This window comes from Pelodiscus sinensis, chromosome 1, assembly GCF_049634645.1.
Source record: "Pelodiscus sinensis isolate JC-2024 chromosome 1, ASM4963464v1, whole genome shotgun sequence".
NCBI classification, from domain to species: Eukaryota; Metazoa; Chordata; order Testudines; family Trionychidae; genus Pelodiscus; species Pelodiscus sinensis.
In genome coordinates this window covers 141,118,861-141,134,206 of record NC_134711.1, presented here as the reverse complement: position 1 = coordinate 141,134,206, position 15,346 = coordinate 141,118,861, and the positions used below count along the sequence as shown (strand labels likewise).

Sequence of the window (15,346 nt, the reverse complement as noted above, 5' to 3'; positions counted from 1 at the left end):
GTTCAGCTAAAAAGGAAGCTCTGTCCTCTAAAGTGGAAAAAAGGCTATTTACCTATTAAATGTAGTTACTGGAGATCATCCCCCAACTTTAGGGTGATCATATTTCCCTATCCTCAATACAGGGCTACTGGTAAAATTACTGGTAGTCAAATGATTTAAATGCCAATCAGAACTATGTAGTCCAAACATTCAAATTAACATCATGTTGATGGAGCCCCTGTTAAGAAGTACTGTGTACCTGGAATCTTTTTATCTCATCTCTAAGGTTTACATGGAGGGAGAGGTGATACCCACACACTCCCACACACCTCTCTTACACAGGATGGGAGTGACTGACTGATCTGACCCAACCCTCCCTGCCCAGTGCTCTCTATCCTCGATGTCTTGCTGGGCCCCCAGTACAGACCCACCTCTCCTGGTGCTTGGTGCCGCATCTTCTCAAGGTAATATGTGGGGGGCACCCAGGGTCACAGGTCCACCTTCCCCAATCTCTGTGAGGGTTAGCACCAGAACATGGCCAGCAGCAGCCTTTCAGCACTGTGCAGCAGGGAAGCGCTTACAGTCACAGCGGGGTGGAGATGGGGGGTAGGTAGGTATGACTTGGCCCATGTCCTTGCAGAGGTCCTCTCTTCCCCCTATCTTTCCCCTCGCTTCCCCTATGGCTAGAAGCAAATCCTCCCTGTAGAAAGGCATCCAACAGCTCCAAGCTACTGCTGGCCATGGACATGACCCATCCACCTCTTGTCCCCTGGCTAAGGTGTGGGCAGGAAGCGGTTAAGCCCTAAGGATGCATGGTGCAGCAGGGGCCAGACAACTAACTGTAGGGTCTGTAGTGAAAGGCCAGAGAAGTGGCTCACCATGGGAGGGTGCCTAGAGGAAAGAGCAGCCCCATACTTCTAGGGGGCAGGACCTTGGGTGGGGGCAATGTGTGAAGAGGGTGCTAATCACCTCTGCCCAGGGGGCTGCTGCAGAGCCTGTGGGGAAAGGGGTGTGTGAATAGGCTGGAAATAGCTTCCTTCCCACCATTCCAGAACTTAGTTGAGGGGCAGAAATGTGTTCTTGTGCCGGCCGTTGTGCGGGGTTTTAGCACATACAGGGCTTGGCTCCTCCTGACCAACATCCCAGGGCAGGGGGTCTTGAGATTTCCATGGCTGCCAGCCCAACCAGAAACAGTGGGGGAAGGAAAGAGCCTGCTGGTGAGGCTGTTGCTTAGCTAAATGATCAAGGCAGGGGCTAGTTCTTTGCACCGTTCTGGAAGTGGGATGTGCTCCGCTGGGGAGTGAGGGATATGGAGAAGTAGCAGGGTTGAGGGGGCACAGCAGGGAGAGGTCAGTGAGAGGGCCAATGAATAGGAAGCAGAGGTGACACATAACCTGCCACCACCTGCCAGCACTCACCGGCCAGTGCTGGCTGGAAATGGGATGGGAGATGAAGGGGGCCTGCTGGTCAAGAGCCAGTACACTGCAGGGATTTCACTAACAGAACAGAAGGGGACCAACTTTACCCAGCCATCAGCCTTGCACACACACCCTCTATCATCAGCCACTGGACCTCCCACTACTCACTGCTGGTGAATGGGAGGCTGGTGAGCAAAGACCCAGCAAGCAGTAGGAACCACCAACACGGAAGAGAGGGAAGAGACAGAAAATATGGGACAATTTGCTCCTTTTTAAGAAAAAGTAGAAAGACCTGCAGGAGGGCTTAAATGTGGAAGTGTCCATTTAAAAACATGACCTCTGTTCACCCTAGCCAATCCTCATGTTCTTGCTTCCACTAAATCAGGACTCTATTGTGAAGAGTTTGAAGTGGTGAAGAAAAATCGGGAGTGTAGAGCCACCCAGCCAATTGTCTTGAAAGAACCACATTAGGAAGTAGCCTACAGAGGCAAGTCTGAATAATAGTTGCTGAATAATAAGTGCCAGCCCTGCCCACTGTTCACCAGAGCATCTTTTCTGAGCCTCCTCCTGTCACTGGAAACTATGAGCTGTGTCTAAGCAAATTCTGAGCTCCTTGTGACCTAGGTCATTGCTGGGGTGGAGATGGGGGTGCCACCATTTTAGTGTTTGTGCCCAGCGGCCCACAATCCAAGGGGCTAGCAAGAGCAGCAGGGAAGAAGGGCTCCTCAGGGTGCTCTATATCCCCAAGGTGTTCCCAAGCGGTCAGTGCACAGCAGGGCCAAGCACCATATGGAGCAGTGTGTTAGAGGCTGTAGGTAGGCTGGTGCCTGGGGTGAAAGGCAACCCCCAGCCAGCATCCCTCCTCATTCGGGGATGATCATGGCTGCCTGCTGCACGTGGGGCAAGCGCAGCTTCCCACTAGAGCAGCTTGTGACCAGACGAGGCGCCCTGCCCCACCTTGCCTGCGCCCCATCCCTCGCACGTGCCCCCCTTCCTCCTTGAGCACCCACCTGTACCCCCGTTCCCCCGGCATGTTCCATATCCCCCGGCATCCCAGCCCCCTCCTGCTCCGTCCCCCGGAGCACCCGTGAACCCGCCCCCTTTGCACGCCCCAGCCCCCTTCCTGCCCCGCTGCTCCGTCCCGCTCCCGCGCGCCCCCTGCCGCTGCACTCCGCCCTCGCGCGCCCCCTCCTCCCTCCGCGGCCCCATGCAGGGCGGGGGCGGGGGAGGGCTACAGGCGCGCGCGCGGCGGCTGAGGGCTCCTGCCCCTCCCCTAAGTCAACCCTCAGCCCCGGTTGCCAGGGCGCTATGACGCGTGCCCGCCTTGCGTCACGCCCGACCCCTGGAGCAACGGAGCGCGGGCGGCCGCGTGCAGAATGCAAATGAAGTGGGCGCGGCCGGAGGGGGCGCGGCCAGGGCGGGGTATAAAGGGGGCCGCTGGGGCCGGCAGGGCGAAGTGACAGGCTTGAGTGCGGCAGTGGTGGTGGAGAAGGCGCGTGTCGCCGGGCTGGCAGGTGAGCGCGAGACACCCCCGCGCGGCTGCGGCGCGTGGCGGGCTGGGCGCGGCTGCCCCCTTCCAGCGCGTGGTGCCCGGGCCGCGCGGCAGCCCATTGACTGTGCGCGGCTCTGGGGCGGGGCGCCCTGCCCGGGGTTAGCCTAGCGGGCCACGCGCTCTCGGCACCTGCGGCCCCCCCCCCCCCCCCCCCAGGGCAGCGCCCGTGGCAGGTGCGGGGAGCTCCGTGAGCATAATACGCGCTGCTGGGCGCAAGCGTTGCGCGCGCCGCATTGGCTGCCGCGTCCCAGCGGCCCGTTGCAGCGATCAGCCTTGCACGCAGGTACCCCCTGTCTTTGCTAGACTTCAAACCTGCTGGCCACGGGGGAAACGCGCCCGCTCCCTTCCCGCGGCGCCCTTTGAACAAGAACGCTGCGAGGGAGCTAATGGGAGCCTGTAACCTAAGGGGTGACTTGAGTAATCTAGAAATAACCCCTCTCCCCCTTTGAGAACGGGTACAGAGAGCTGGTGCCTGTGAGGCTTTCACATCGTTAGAGCTTTGTATGCCAGGGGTTTGGAGAAATCCACATGCCCTGAGGCTCAGCTGTAGTGTAGACCGGGGTGGGGAAACTTTTTTGATTGGGGGCTGTGGGAGAGCCCACGTTGGCACACCAATGTTGGGGAAGAAGCCCTGAGCCTCGGGGGCCAGATCCAGGCAACTAGGAGCTGCATCTGGCTCTTCAGGCCTTAGGTTCCTCACCACTGGCATAGACCTTGCGAAGTCAGAGGAAGTCTCCTATTCACCTAGCTCCTGGGTGTCTACACTGAAGTGCTGCAGCTAGTGTGCTACCTGCAGATGCTCTCCCAGATGAGACTTTTCAGTCTAGCAGAGAGGTACAATATGATCCAGTGGTCAGAAGTTGAACCTATACTAATTGAGATTGGAAATAAGATATCAATTTAATGGTGAGTAAATGATCTCTGGAGCAATTTACCAGGGGTTGTAGATTCTCCATCACTGACTAATTTTATATCCAGTATGGGTATCTTTCTAAAAAATTCCAGGAAGTTCTATGGCTCTTGTTACACAAGAGCTTAGACTAGCTGAGCAGTGGTTGCTTCTGACCTCTATGAAACAAATACACAGGGCATATTTTGCTATGACTGTGTGCCTTTACAATGAAGGAAACAAAGTATAAATTTGGCTGCGGTAACAGCCCTAGCAATAACGGTTGGGGCTGTATATAACATACTTGCAGAAGTCCAACATAGACTGGAATTTTAAAGTATGTAATGGTAACTCTATAATAGTTAAATGAAGTTAACCATAGTGTGCAGAAGTATAATTATACTTCAAATTACCAAGCATATAGCTACAGCTGAGTCAACATTCCAACCTGTCATTGTCTAGTCACTGAAGCCAAATGTAGACTGCCAAATGCTTTCCTTTTATTAAATACAAACTTGTTTCTGCAGTTGATATATATTACTATGCCCCACATGTAATGCCATAGCATAGCCAAAGCTATTTTGAGTATACCTGCAGTTAACATTTAAATGGTTAAGAATCTCTAACACTATTTGATGACCAAGAAGTACTCACTGCTGTAATTATCATAAAATATTTTATTCTAATTAGTGTCACAAAGTGATACAAGCAGTTTGCCTATTGTACCACTCCAGGTATCTTAGACTAGTTCCTCTTGCCCTAGGCCTGTAACTAAGAAGTGACATGTGAATGTTATAGCTTGCCTTGAGACACTAAAGGAGAGAACTGTTTAAAAAAAAGTACCCCTCTAAATAGCAGATGGAGGGACACTAAGAATCTGAAAGTATTTAGGTGTGTTTAATATACACAAGTAAAAGGTTAATGGTATTCTTTATAGGAGGAAAGTGAACAGGCATGCTGTTGGCTAGAATTACACCCTCAAGCTTCATTTAGTACAATATTCTTTCCAGCATGCTCAGTAAAAGAGGCATCATTTATCTGGGGTTTGAAACAATGGCTTCATAATAGGATGTAGGTTGCTTCTAATATAGCACTTATTTATATGAAGCATTTTGGGTTGGGAAGTTAGTGTAAACTTATGGCTTACTTGGCTCTGATTTCCCAAGCCTTTTAGAAACTTGTCACTATACCACTACCATTTAACAGGTCATGTAATCTCACATGACTAGAACCAGTAGCTTAGAGAGGCTTTTGATTTTTAGGGTTAAGTTTCTCAACTGCAAAAATCCTTCTGCAGACCAGGGAGACGGGGAGCAAAGCAGAGCAAAGCCGCGGAGCCCGAGGGCAGCAGGACAGCCACGGCGCGTCTGGGCTGTCCCGCTGCCCCATGCTCTGCGGCTTTGCTCTGGACGCCTGTGGTACAGCAGCTGGGGCACTGCCGGTTGGTCCCGTAGCGCCACTCTGGGCGCTACTGGACCAACCTGGCAGCACCCCAGCTGCTCTGCCCTAGGCGTCCCCAAGTCAGCTGCTGCTGAAGAAACTGACCAGCGGCTGACTCCAGGAAGCCCCTGATCAGTTTCAGCAGCGGCTGAATCTGGACGCCAGTTCGGACTTACATACAGATTCAACTTAAGAACAAACCTACAGTCCCTATCTTGTACGTAACCCGGGGACTGCCTGTACTGGATATTCCCACTGTCAGGGAGCAAGGGAAAAGTGCACGACTTACTGCATTCCTTGTTCTGAGTGGGGAGTGCTGGGGGGGCCTAGACAAATCTGGACATGTACTCTTCCCCTGCCTGTGCCTGCTGGGATAGTCCTCTTTTCCTGGGGCAGCCTGCATACCAATCCCCTCGGCCTCATCCCAGAGCAAAGATTCAAATGAGGCGTGCACTTTCATTTTATTTAAAAAAAAAAATTAAGGACCTGAGCAACACCAGGTAAATCTTCAAGAATGAAAATAAAATGAGGCCTAGGATCTCATGTTTTGGCTTAGTGATCTAGAGCCTTAAGGGAATGTTGAGCACTGAAGTGATTGTGTAGGTCTAACACAATGGTTCCTGAAGGTGTCTTTCCTCCTGTTTGAGGTGGCCACCCCTCTCTTTTGATATGTAACTTAACATCAGTTGGAATTGAATAGCTCTAGACAAGATCTGTAAATAACACTTTTTTAAATAAAGCTACTTAGGCAAGTTAACAAATTCTTGCAGTGTAACTTCAACACAACCACAACGGTCTTCAAAAGGTCTGAACTCAGACTAGACATCGTCAGACTTTGCTTCTTCATATCAAGCTGCTGAGAATAATGTAGTTGCTTTAGCTTTTATCTGACTTGGGTGCAGTTGCAGCTTTCATTCAGGGCCCTGAAGTATCTTAGGCCACGTCTCCAATTGCCATGCTGGAGATCGATCGTCTGGCACTTGATTTTAGTGGGTCTAGTTAAGACCCACTGAACTGAATGCTGAGGGCAATTCTAGTCAGTGCTGATGATGCCTTGCCGTCACAAAGCGTAAGGGATGCAGACGTGAGCGTTTGCTCCCATCAGCCCCCCACTGAAGATCCACTCCAAGCTCAGCTTAAGGCAAGCAGGCTCCAGTTATGTATTTTATGTACCTGCAGTTGGGTTCCTTAAGGTGATCTTCCAGATCTAGTGTAAATCTCACCTAAACTTTCAGTTGTAAAAGTTGAGTTTGAACAAAGGATGTTGAAGACTAGTTGACTATCCGATATTAAAAAAGGGATAGAAAATAAGACTATCATCTTACTGCCCTATATAAAACTATAGTATGCCTACATCTTGAATACTGCAGATGTGGTCTCCTCACCTCAAAGATATTTTGGCATTAGAAAAGAGCAACTAAAATGATCAGGGGTTTGGAATGGGTCCCATATGAGGAGCGGCTAAAGAGACTGGGACTCCTCAGTTTAGAAAAGAGGGAACACAGGGGAATATGATAGAAGTATATAAAATCATGAATGGTGTGGAGAAGGTGAATAAACAGAAGTTATTTACTTGTTCCCATAATATAAGAATTGAGGGACACCAAATGAAATTAATAGTTAGCAGGTTTAAAACTAATAAGAGTTCTTCCCACAACACAGTCAACCTGTGGAACTCCTTGCCAGAGGAGGCTGTGAAGGCTAGGACTATAATAGTGTAAAAAGAGCTAGATAAATTAATGGAGATTAGGTCCATAAAAGGCTATTAGCCAGGGGGTAAAGAATGGTGCCCCTGGCCTCTGTCTGTCAAAGACTGGAGAAGGATGTCAGACAAATTGCTTGATCATGGTCTTCGGTACATTGCCTCTGGGGCACCTGGCATTGGCCACTGACAGCAGACAGGATACTGGGCTAGATGGACTTTTGGTCTGACCCAGTTTGGCCATTCTTATGTTCTTAAGCAAATGCGTATTGGATAGGTGGCTAGTCAAAGGGGCAGGGGGAGAAGGGGTAGTACATCAAAGGGCAGTGCCTCACAGCTGAGCCTGGGGTCAGCTGTGGCACTGCCATGCGTGGAGCCCAAGGTTAGCAGGGGACTCCCCGGCTGATCCTGGGCTCCAGCACAGCATTTCTGCAGAACATGGGATAAGCTGGGTTGTCCCCAGCTGACTCTGGCTCTGTGTGGCATTTCAAATCGGCAGCTCAGCGTGGAACCTGGGGTCACCCTGCTAACCCTGGCTCCATGCTGCACTGTGACTTTGAAATGCACAAGAGGCCCCCAGTGGGGTCTCTTGTACATTTTGAAGCTGGCACCCATGTGCAGCGTGGAGTCAGCGGGACTTCCCGCTGGCCCGGGGCTGCATGTGATATTCTGCATTCCTCCTTTGAAATGTACATCGAGTAGTCAATGGAATGACTTGATTAGTCAGTTAACTGCAATTTAACATCTTTAGTTGGGACTCAGAGAAATCCAGCTCCACTAACTGGGGTGTGTTAAGGCATGCACTTTTTATGCTACCAAACTCCAGGATGCTGGAAGACCATCTAATTTCAGCTGTTAATAGAAATATATTGTATCTGATCTCCAGTATTGTCTCTGATTTACAGTATCTGTGAAACTCAGGCCCTTAATCCATTCATTTTAAACCACAATTATGTGAAGCAGCAGCATGTGGGCTTGTACTATAGGTCAGTTTCTAGCTAAGAATGTCTTTCACAGCAAAACTAAGCATGAAATTACTTCTGTCTGCCACAAGACAGACTGAACATCTGCTCTCAAGTTCTTGATCACTATTGGAGTGCAGATGAATGGCTCTTCAAGCACCATGTATAATGAAAATATGGATAGACTAACTTCCTGGATGTATAGTCTGTGCTCTATTGTAACCCAGCAAAATGTATTTTAAAATGTGTTTTTTCTCTTCCAGTTTCTCTAGAGAAGATCAAACCCTAAGATGGCAGGCAAAGGAAGTAATACTGATTGCATGTCATGCAGTGTACTGAGTTGGGAGCAGGTCAGCCGTCTGCATGAAGTTCTGACAGATGTGGTTCCAATCCATGGACGGGGCAACTTCCCAACACTGAAGATAACCCTGAAGGACATTGTTCAAACTGTGCGCAGCCGACTGGATGAGGCAGGCATCCAAGTACACGATGTGCGGCTGAATGGCTCTGCAGCTGGTCATGTCTTGGTCAAGGATAATGGGCTGGGTTGCAAAGATCTGGACCTAATTTTTCAAGTGTCCCTTCCAAGAGAGACAGAATTTCAGCTGGTCCGAGATGTAGTGTTGCGGTCCCTTTTAAACTTCTTGCCAGAGGGGGTGAGCAAACTAAAAATCAGCCCAATGACTCTGAAGGAAGCCTACATCCAAAAGCTAGTGAAAGTTTGCACAGAGATGGACCGATGGAGCTTAATATCACTCTCCAACAAACATGGCAGGAATGTAGAGCTAAAATTTGTAGATCGCATACGACGACAGTTTGAGTTCAGTGTGGACTCTTTCCAAATAATACTAGACTCCTTGCTGTTTTACTATGATTGCTCTGAAAATCCTATGTCAGAGCACTTCCATCCAACTGTGATTGGAGAGAGCATGTATGGAGACTTTGAGGCAGCCTTTGATCACCTCCGAAATAGACTGATAGCTACTAAGAACCCTGAGGAGATCCGAGGTGGTGGGCTGCTGAAATATAGTAACCTCTTAGTGCGGGATTTCAGGCCCACGGACAAAGAGGAGATCAAAACTCTAGAGCGCTACATGTGCTCCCGGTTCTTCATAGACTTTCCTGACATTCTGGATCAGCAGCGCAAACTCGAGACTTACCTCCAGAACCACTTCTCCAAAGAGGAGAGGAGCAAATATGACTATCTCATGATCTTGCGCAAGGTAGTAAATGAGAGCACAGTGTGCCTCATGGGACACGAGCGGAGACAGACTCTCAACCTGATCTCACTGCTAGCATTTAGAGTACTGGCAGAACAAAACATCATACCTGATGCCACTAATGTTACCTGTTACTATCAGCCAGCACCCTATGTCAGTGATGGCAACTTCAGCAACTACTACATTTCAAATGCTCCCATCCCCTATAGCCAGTCTTATCCCACCTGGCTGCCGTGTAACTAATCTCTAACTGGAGTGTTTGATAAATGGATTCTTGTGTGGTGGGAACCATTAATTAGCCCGAGATTATCTAAAGCGAATCTCTGGCTCTGCTGTTTAGTGACCACACCACTAGACTCCTGGTTTAAAAGGGGCAAGGTGAAGCCTTTCAGGACCCTGTGTATAGAAGCCACAAGAAGCCTTATTGCCCTTATTTTTGTTAGGGGAAGGGAGCCCATGGCCTCATGTTTGCAACTAGTTATAAATTTGAGGCCATAGCTATTGCACATTTGATATAGGTACTTTAATATAGCTGCTTATTCACTGAGAGGTAACTACAAGAATAACTTGTATGGAACCAAAGACATTCTGTCCTAGAGCAGTAACAGGATCAGCCTGTGTACTTCCTTATTGCCTCCCCTGCTCACTTGACACTCCCTCCATCTGAGGTAATAGTCAGGTTTGTTCCCCACCTACCCCCCCATTGGAATATTGTTGTATAAGCTGTTCTCCCCTCCCTGCAACAGCTTTACAGAATGGATAGTGCCCTTTTTGTTTTTTTCTCCAATGGAGGGGCTCCAGAAATGATTGATAGCTGAAATAGCTGTGTATCTTTCCTAGAAGAGTTGAAAATTACTTTTTTGGGAGTTTGACAGTAGGACTGGCTAGAAGTCCTCTCTTTTTTTTTTTTTTGGGTGCCAAGTTTCTGAAGAGAATTTCTCAGATGACAGCTATTCCCCAGAATGTGAACTTGTATGTACTAAAGTCCTTGACACAATTAAAACCTCAAAACAATTACAAGTATTGAAACACTGTTTAAGTATAAAATTGTCTGAAGCCTGACAAAGGAACAGGAAGCCTTTTTTGACTGGGCAAACCTTCCCAGGAATGTCTTCAACTAAGACTAGCATACCTATGCTAAAGTTAATTTTAATATCCCCTTTCTTCCACTTCTTCTCTACCAAGTACAGAACTAAAAAGGCATGCTTGTTTCTCATCAGATGGGCACACTCCAAACACTTACCTAAATATATCTGAGACTTATTTAAATGTGCCTTCTACAAATGCATATTCCTATACACCTTCAGGCAGGACCAAACTCTTACCGAAAGTAACCTAATCACTTCCTGTCTCACTGGAGATGCACCTTTCAGAGTTCAACAATATTACTTTCACTAGTTCAAACAGCTCAGCTGGTGCCATGGAGAGCTACTGAAATTCTTCTCTACCACTTGAGAAGAGATGTAAGCTTAATGAGATTGCTAATTGGTGTAACACAGACAGAACATCCCATGAGGGACTAAAGGCAGAAATCAGGCCATATTGCATGATTAATTCCTGAAGTGCAGGCTAGGCAACCCCTTTCCTACGAAGGGGAGAATTGTTCTTCAAAGTGGTATGTGTCTCGAATCTAGTTAAGCGAGCTAAGCAGCCACCATTTGTCTTGACTCTTCTATATTTCTTGAGGAAGGGTCGGTATGTCTACAGTTAAACTCTACACCATAGAAGGGTAGCTGTTTGGGTTCAGGAAGGAGCCTGAGCTCCAGGACACTTTTCCCACCTGCCAGGACTCCAGAGCCCTGGCTCCTGCTTGAATCCAAATGTCATTATTGCAACTTTACAGTCCTGCAAACTGAGTCAGCTGATACAGGCCAGCTGTGTGTGTCTGTGTAGAGACAAGCGGTGCTAAACCTCAGTTCTTCCAGTTTTCCATAGCAGGGTCAGGAAGCTAGTTAAAGTACAGTTCAGCAGAGCACTTGGAGGTGTTAAGCTTTCTTTCCCTGAAGCAGAAGGTAAAATCATAACCTACACATGGTAACCTTTAAGTACTTTGCCAATACTTTAACATGGCTTTACCTTTCTTATGGTCTTTAGCAATTTGAAATTACACCTTTCTTTTCCTGTTCAAGCCTATTGTGGTAGTGCAGTTCCAGATATGGAATTATCTTAACTGTTAAGCATAGGATTCCAACTTCTCTGCAGAGTAAAGTAGAAAGAAAGATGAGGATCCATATTTTCAGTAATAAAGCTGAATGGCAAAAGCTTGGGCAACACTAATCCTGCACAAAAATAGAAGGCTGACTCATGCTAGAATAAAATTCTTCTAATACCCCTTAAAAGGATTAAATTCCCCTTCCCACCAAAAAAACTATTAGCATGTCCAACTCCTTGATGGCAGACTCCTAAGGACAGTTCCAGCAGGCCATATGTAAAAATGCGAGACTATTAGTTTTAGTTACTCATAGCATAAAAAGAGCTTAGCTAGGTATGAGTCCAAAGCAGAGAAGAATAAACTTGAGCCTAACCGGAGGCCACCTTTTTAAAAGAAAAAAAAAAAATCAAACAGCCTTATAAGCAGCTGACTTTCAAAAGTGAGCATCTAGCAGCTTCCATTGACTTAACTGGGGCCTTCTGGGTGTACAGTATTTTGCTATCAAGTGTAAATTGAGCCATGTATTCCTGAAAAGTTTTGACAGGTGAGGTGTTGCATTCTGTGTTCTGAATGAAATATTGAATCAGTTTGAAAACTTTGATTCCTCTTGCTAATGTTCCTGGGGCTATCAAAACTAATGAAGATCTAGGTGTATGAAGCCGAAAACGTCATACCTGGGCAAGTAACCATCCCAAAACTTGTGTACAGGAACAAATCAAATGCAGATAGTATTGGATTTTATAATGCCACTAACCAGTACAACTGATAAGGAGAACACTCTCATGAGTAATAATATTCCTGAATATAGTGGCTGGCCTTTTCTAATGGCTGGTTAGCCTCAGTTATCAATACCTGAACTGTAGGACTAACTCTGCCTCAAGAAGCATGTTTATTTCCTTCTCAAATATATATGCGTCTGTCAACACTGCTTTGTTACAGGCTCTAATGGCTCTATCATACACCTCCCCCTCCTTCTGGCATCAAAATGGGAGCAGCCAGATTCTTGTGTTCAGTTCCCCTTTTTCCTCAGAGTTGCTGGGCACTGAGCTCTCTTAAATGTCTCCTGAACCCATAAGACTTGCTGCTGTTAATATCTGCTTAGGTGGTATTGAGACATCTACCCTAAACTCAGAGATTAAAAAAAAAAAACGATGTTGAGGGATCTGGCTATCTGGAAGCTACCCAGCAAGGCTAGCCGTCTTTCTGCCAGAAGAAAAGGCTGCTATGGATTCCTGTTGTGCCAGGGGTAGTTAAGCTCTAGCTTAATGAAACTTTTTTCAAAGTGCTGATATAGTAACCAGGTTCCCAAACTGCAGAGAAGCCACATGCTTGATAGCAACCCTTCTTCAATATCTTCATAATGGTTAGGTTCTTGGACTCAATTTTTTATCTTTGAAATACTCCTCCCTTCCCGCATACCCAATTGTAAAGCCCAATCTAGCTCTATACCAGGCTCTCAACTGGCATTGATGAAAGTGTGTTGCTAGAATATACTTTATTTCCTCTGTGGTGCCTTCACATCACATTAGGACTCCAGCCCCAGCAATCCTGGCCTAAACAGCCTGGCATAAATTGCTACTGCCAGTGAGCTTGTGTCAGTTTCAAACTCTTCTTGGCCTTCTACTCAGTGGCTTATCTAACACTGTAAATCTTTTTTTTTTTTTTTAAAGCTTGGGGTAATGAGACTGAGCTCTGGGAAGAGCTTAAGTAGCAGCCCTAGTCTTAAATTTAGGCAGCTCATTTAATTCAGTCTCTCCCAGTGGTCTCATAGATGCTTTTGCTTCCATTCCATGCTTCTGGTTCAAGCACAGGTTGAATGTGGGTAAGAGGCTGAGCTGCATTATTGGAAGAAACTTCATTTCCGTAGAACTCAAATCGTGTACTATCACATCTCTTATCTTCACAGAAACATTCAAAACCACCAGCAGTGCAACTTGTAGTCTAGTTGAACAACAGAGGAATTTGTCTCAGTTTTGCTGAGCTAGCCTGCTTTGAGACTGAGGGTGATTCTACACTGCAAGCAAAGGTGTGACTGCAGCATGTGTGGACTCTGCTGCATTTGCTTTCAGCTAGCTCACTCATATCTAGTTATGCTGCAGTCACCCAGATAGCAACATAGATATAACTATAGGCAGTACTATGGGCCCTCTTGACATCTGATCTGTCCTCCTGAAGCTTGGTCTATATTGCCACTGTGTGGCAATGTTGCTTGGGTCATGCCCCTGAGCAGCATACTTGTACAGATCCAACATCTGTGTAGACAGTGGTGCATCTATGGGAGGGCTTCTCCCATCTACAGAACTGCTGCTTCTTGAAGGTGGAGTACCTATGCCACCTCTGAGTCACCACTATTCTGAAAGGGCAGCAGCATTTTAACTATCACCCAATCTCAAATGAAGCAACCACATCTAGCCTCTGCTTATTGAGTTATCAGTTAGCTTTGAAGCTAATGAATACTTTTTAGGGTGGCAATCTACCTCTAAAAGCCCTATCCACTTGTGACTTTTTGATACTTAAGTTCAAATACTAGCTGTTTTAATGTTAGCCTTAATTTTTACCTCTTCCGAATAAAGTTTGGTAAAAATTTGAAATTTCCATTTATAGAGTGACTTGCTGTTGGAGACAAGCATGGGGATTTCTATTGCTAACTAATCTTGTGGTAACACTTGACTTACTTTTTCAAACCTCTTAAGAGTATTTAAATTAGGACTTTCTCTTCTCTTGGAGCTTCCTTTTAATTTAACCCCTTAGCCTGTCCACCAGCTTAGAATAGCCCTTCTCCTTTACTGAGGGACATGCCAAATTACACTAGATCAGGGGTGTAGCATTTTTGCCTGGCAGGAAATGAGAGTAACAGGAAACCAGTTCCTGTCACATCTGGCTCAGAGTTCAGGTTAACTTTGTTCCTCTCAGCCTTGGTGTCCTATCTGATGGGAAGATTGTTTCCAAGTGCAGAAGTCTTGCTTCTCTAGTACTCTTAGCATGTACCTGGTTCTGATTGGGCTGTATTCATGGACACTGGGAAAATTGTCAGACTGTTTCATTCTTTTTTTGGTTGTCCCTGAATGTAAATGGAAGGTGACTGTTACTGGAGGAATTTAGAATTATTGTTTTTTTTTCTTTAATAGACTAAAGTGACATGATAACCTTGCTTTAGGTTTGGGAAAAACGTGTGTACTTGTCCTTAACAAGTGGCTTTTTTGTTTTAATAGAAAACTATTTAAAAGCCAGTTCTGGAAGTCTGCCCAGGGGTACTTTGGGAGAAACTGATTTTATTCTACTTTTAATTTCAGATGGGGTGGGGGAGTTGACACAACTGTGCCTAGACTCTGGAGGATTTTCAAACTTACTGTGAGCCAGACCCTGCCTAAGCACTTTGGCTCAGAATGGTTGGTCCTTCTTAACTTGTTCACTCCCATGTACTGTGATCTCAAATAGACTGTTTGTCATGTTTAAAAAAAAATATGGGATGCTGGACATTATAGTTTTGAGTTTCTAGGACAAATAAAGAAGGACTTGGCTGTCATATAATACTGATGATTGTGTGCTAAAGTCTACTTATTGGAGTTTGCAGTAATAATGGGTGGGTATAAAGCTACACAGGTATTTCAAATAAGTCATGTGGAACAGTGTTTATAGCTTGTATACCTAGCAAAAAGCAACTTTATGTCGCCAGTCTGTTTGTAGCTCAGTACCTGCTATACTCAAGAGCAGTCTCAAATCCCTAGGCCTATGGGAACAAGGCTATCCCACTCTTAGCTTTTCCAAGTGACTGGATAGAGAGGTAAGCTCTTGAAAAATGTCTTGCATTACAGTGGAGGTGAGAGTTCTCAGCTGTGCTCAGATACAAAAGCACAAGTCAGTTTACATGGCTTTCTAAAAAGTATATATCTCATGGAGGACACTAGCTCATCCTACTAGCCTCAATTGGGTTTCTTAACTCTACTGTTAAGATAGACACTTGCCCAGGCCGACTAGGACAGAACTCCTATAACTGACCTCACTTAGGATCTAATTTTCTCTCCTCTCAGT

The 15,346-nt window shown here is 46.5% G+C and overlaps 1 protein-coding gene across 1 annotated transcript; it reads left to right on the top strand.

The window, feature by feature from the left end:
* The first annotated feature begins 2,799 nt into the window (after positions 1–2,799).
* TENT5C (terminal nucleotidyltransferase 5C) lies at positions 2,800–14,851 on the top strand. The gene is made up of 2 exons (XM_075904938.1): positions 2,800–2,911; positions 8,206–14,851. Exon 2 carries the CDS (start codon positions 8,233–8,235, stop codon positions 9,403–9,405), a length of 1,173 nt encoding a protein of 390 aa, XP_075761053.1. The 5' UTR covers positions 2,800–2,911; positions 8,206–8,232; the 3' UTR covers positions 9,406–14,851.
* Positions 14,852–15,346: the final 495 nt, after the last annotated feature.

What these genes read in the sequence shown, in the direction of transcription:
- TENT5C (XM_075904938.1), top strand. Translation starts at nt 8,233, where the DNA reads ATGGCAGGCAAAGGAAGTAATACTGATTGCATGTCATGCAGTGTACTG.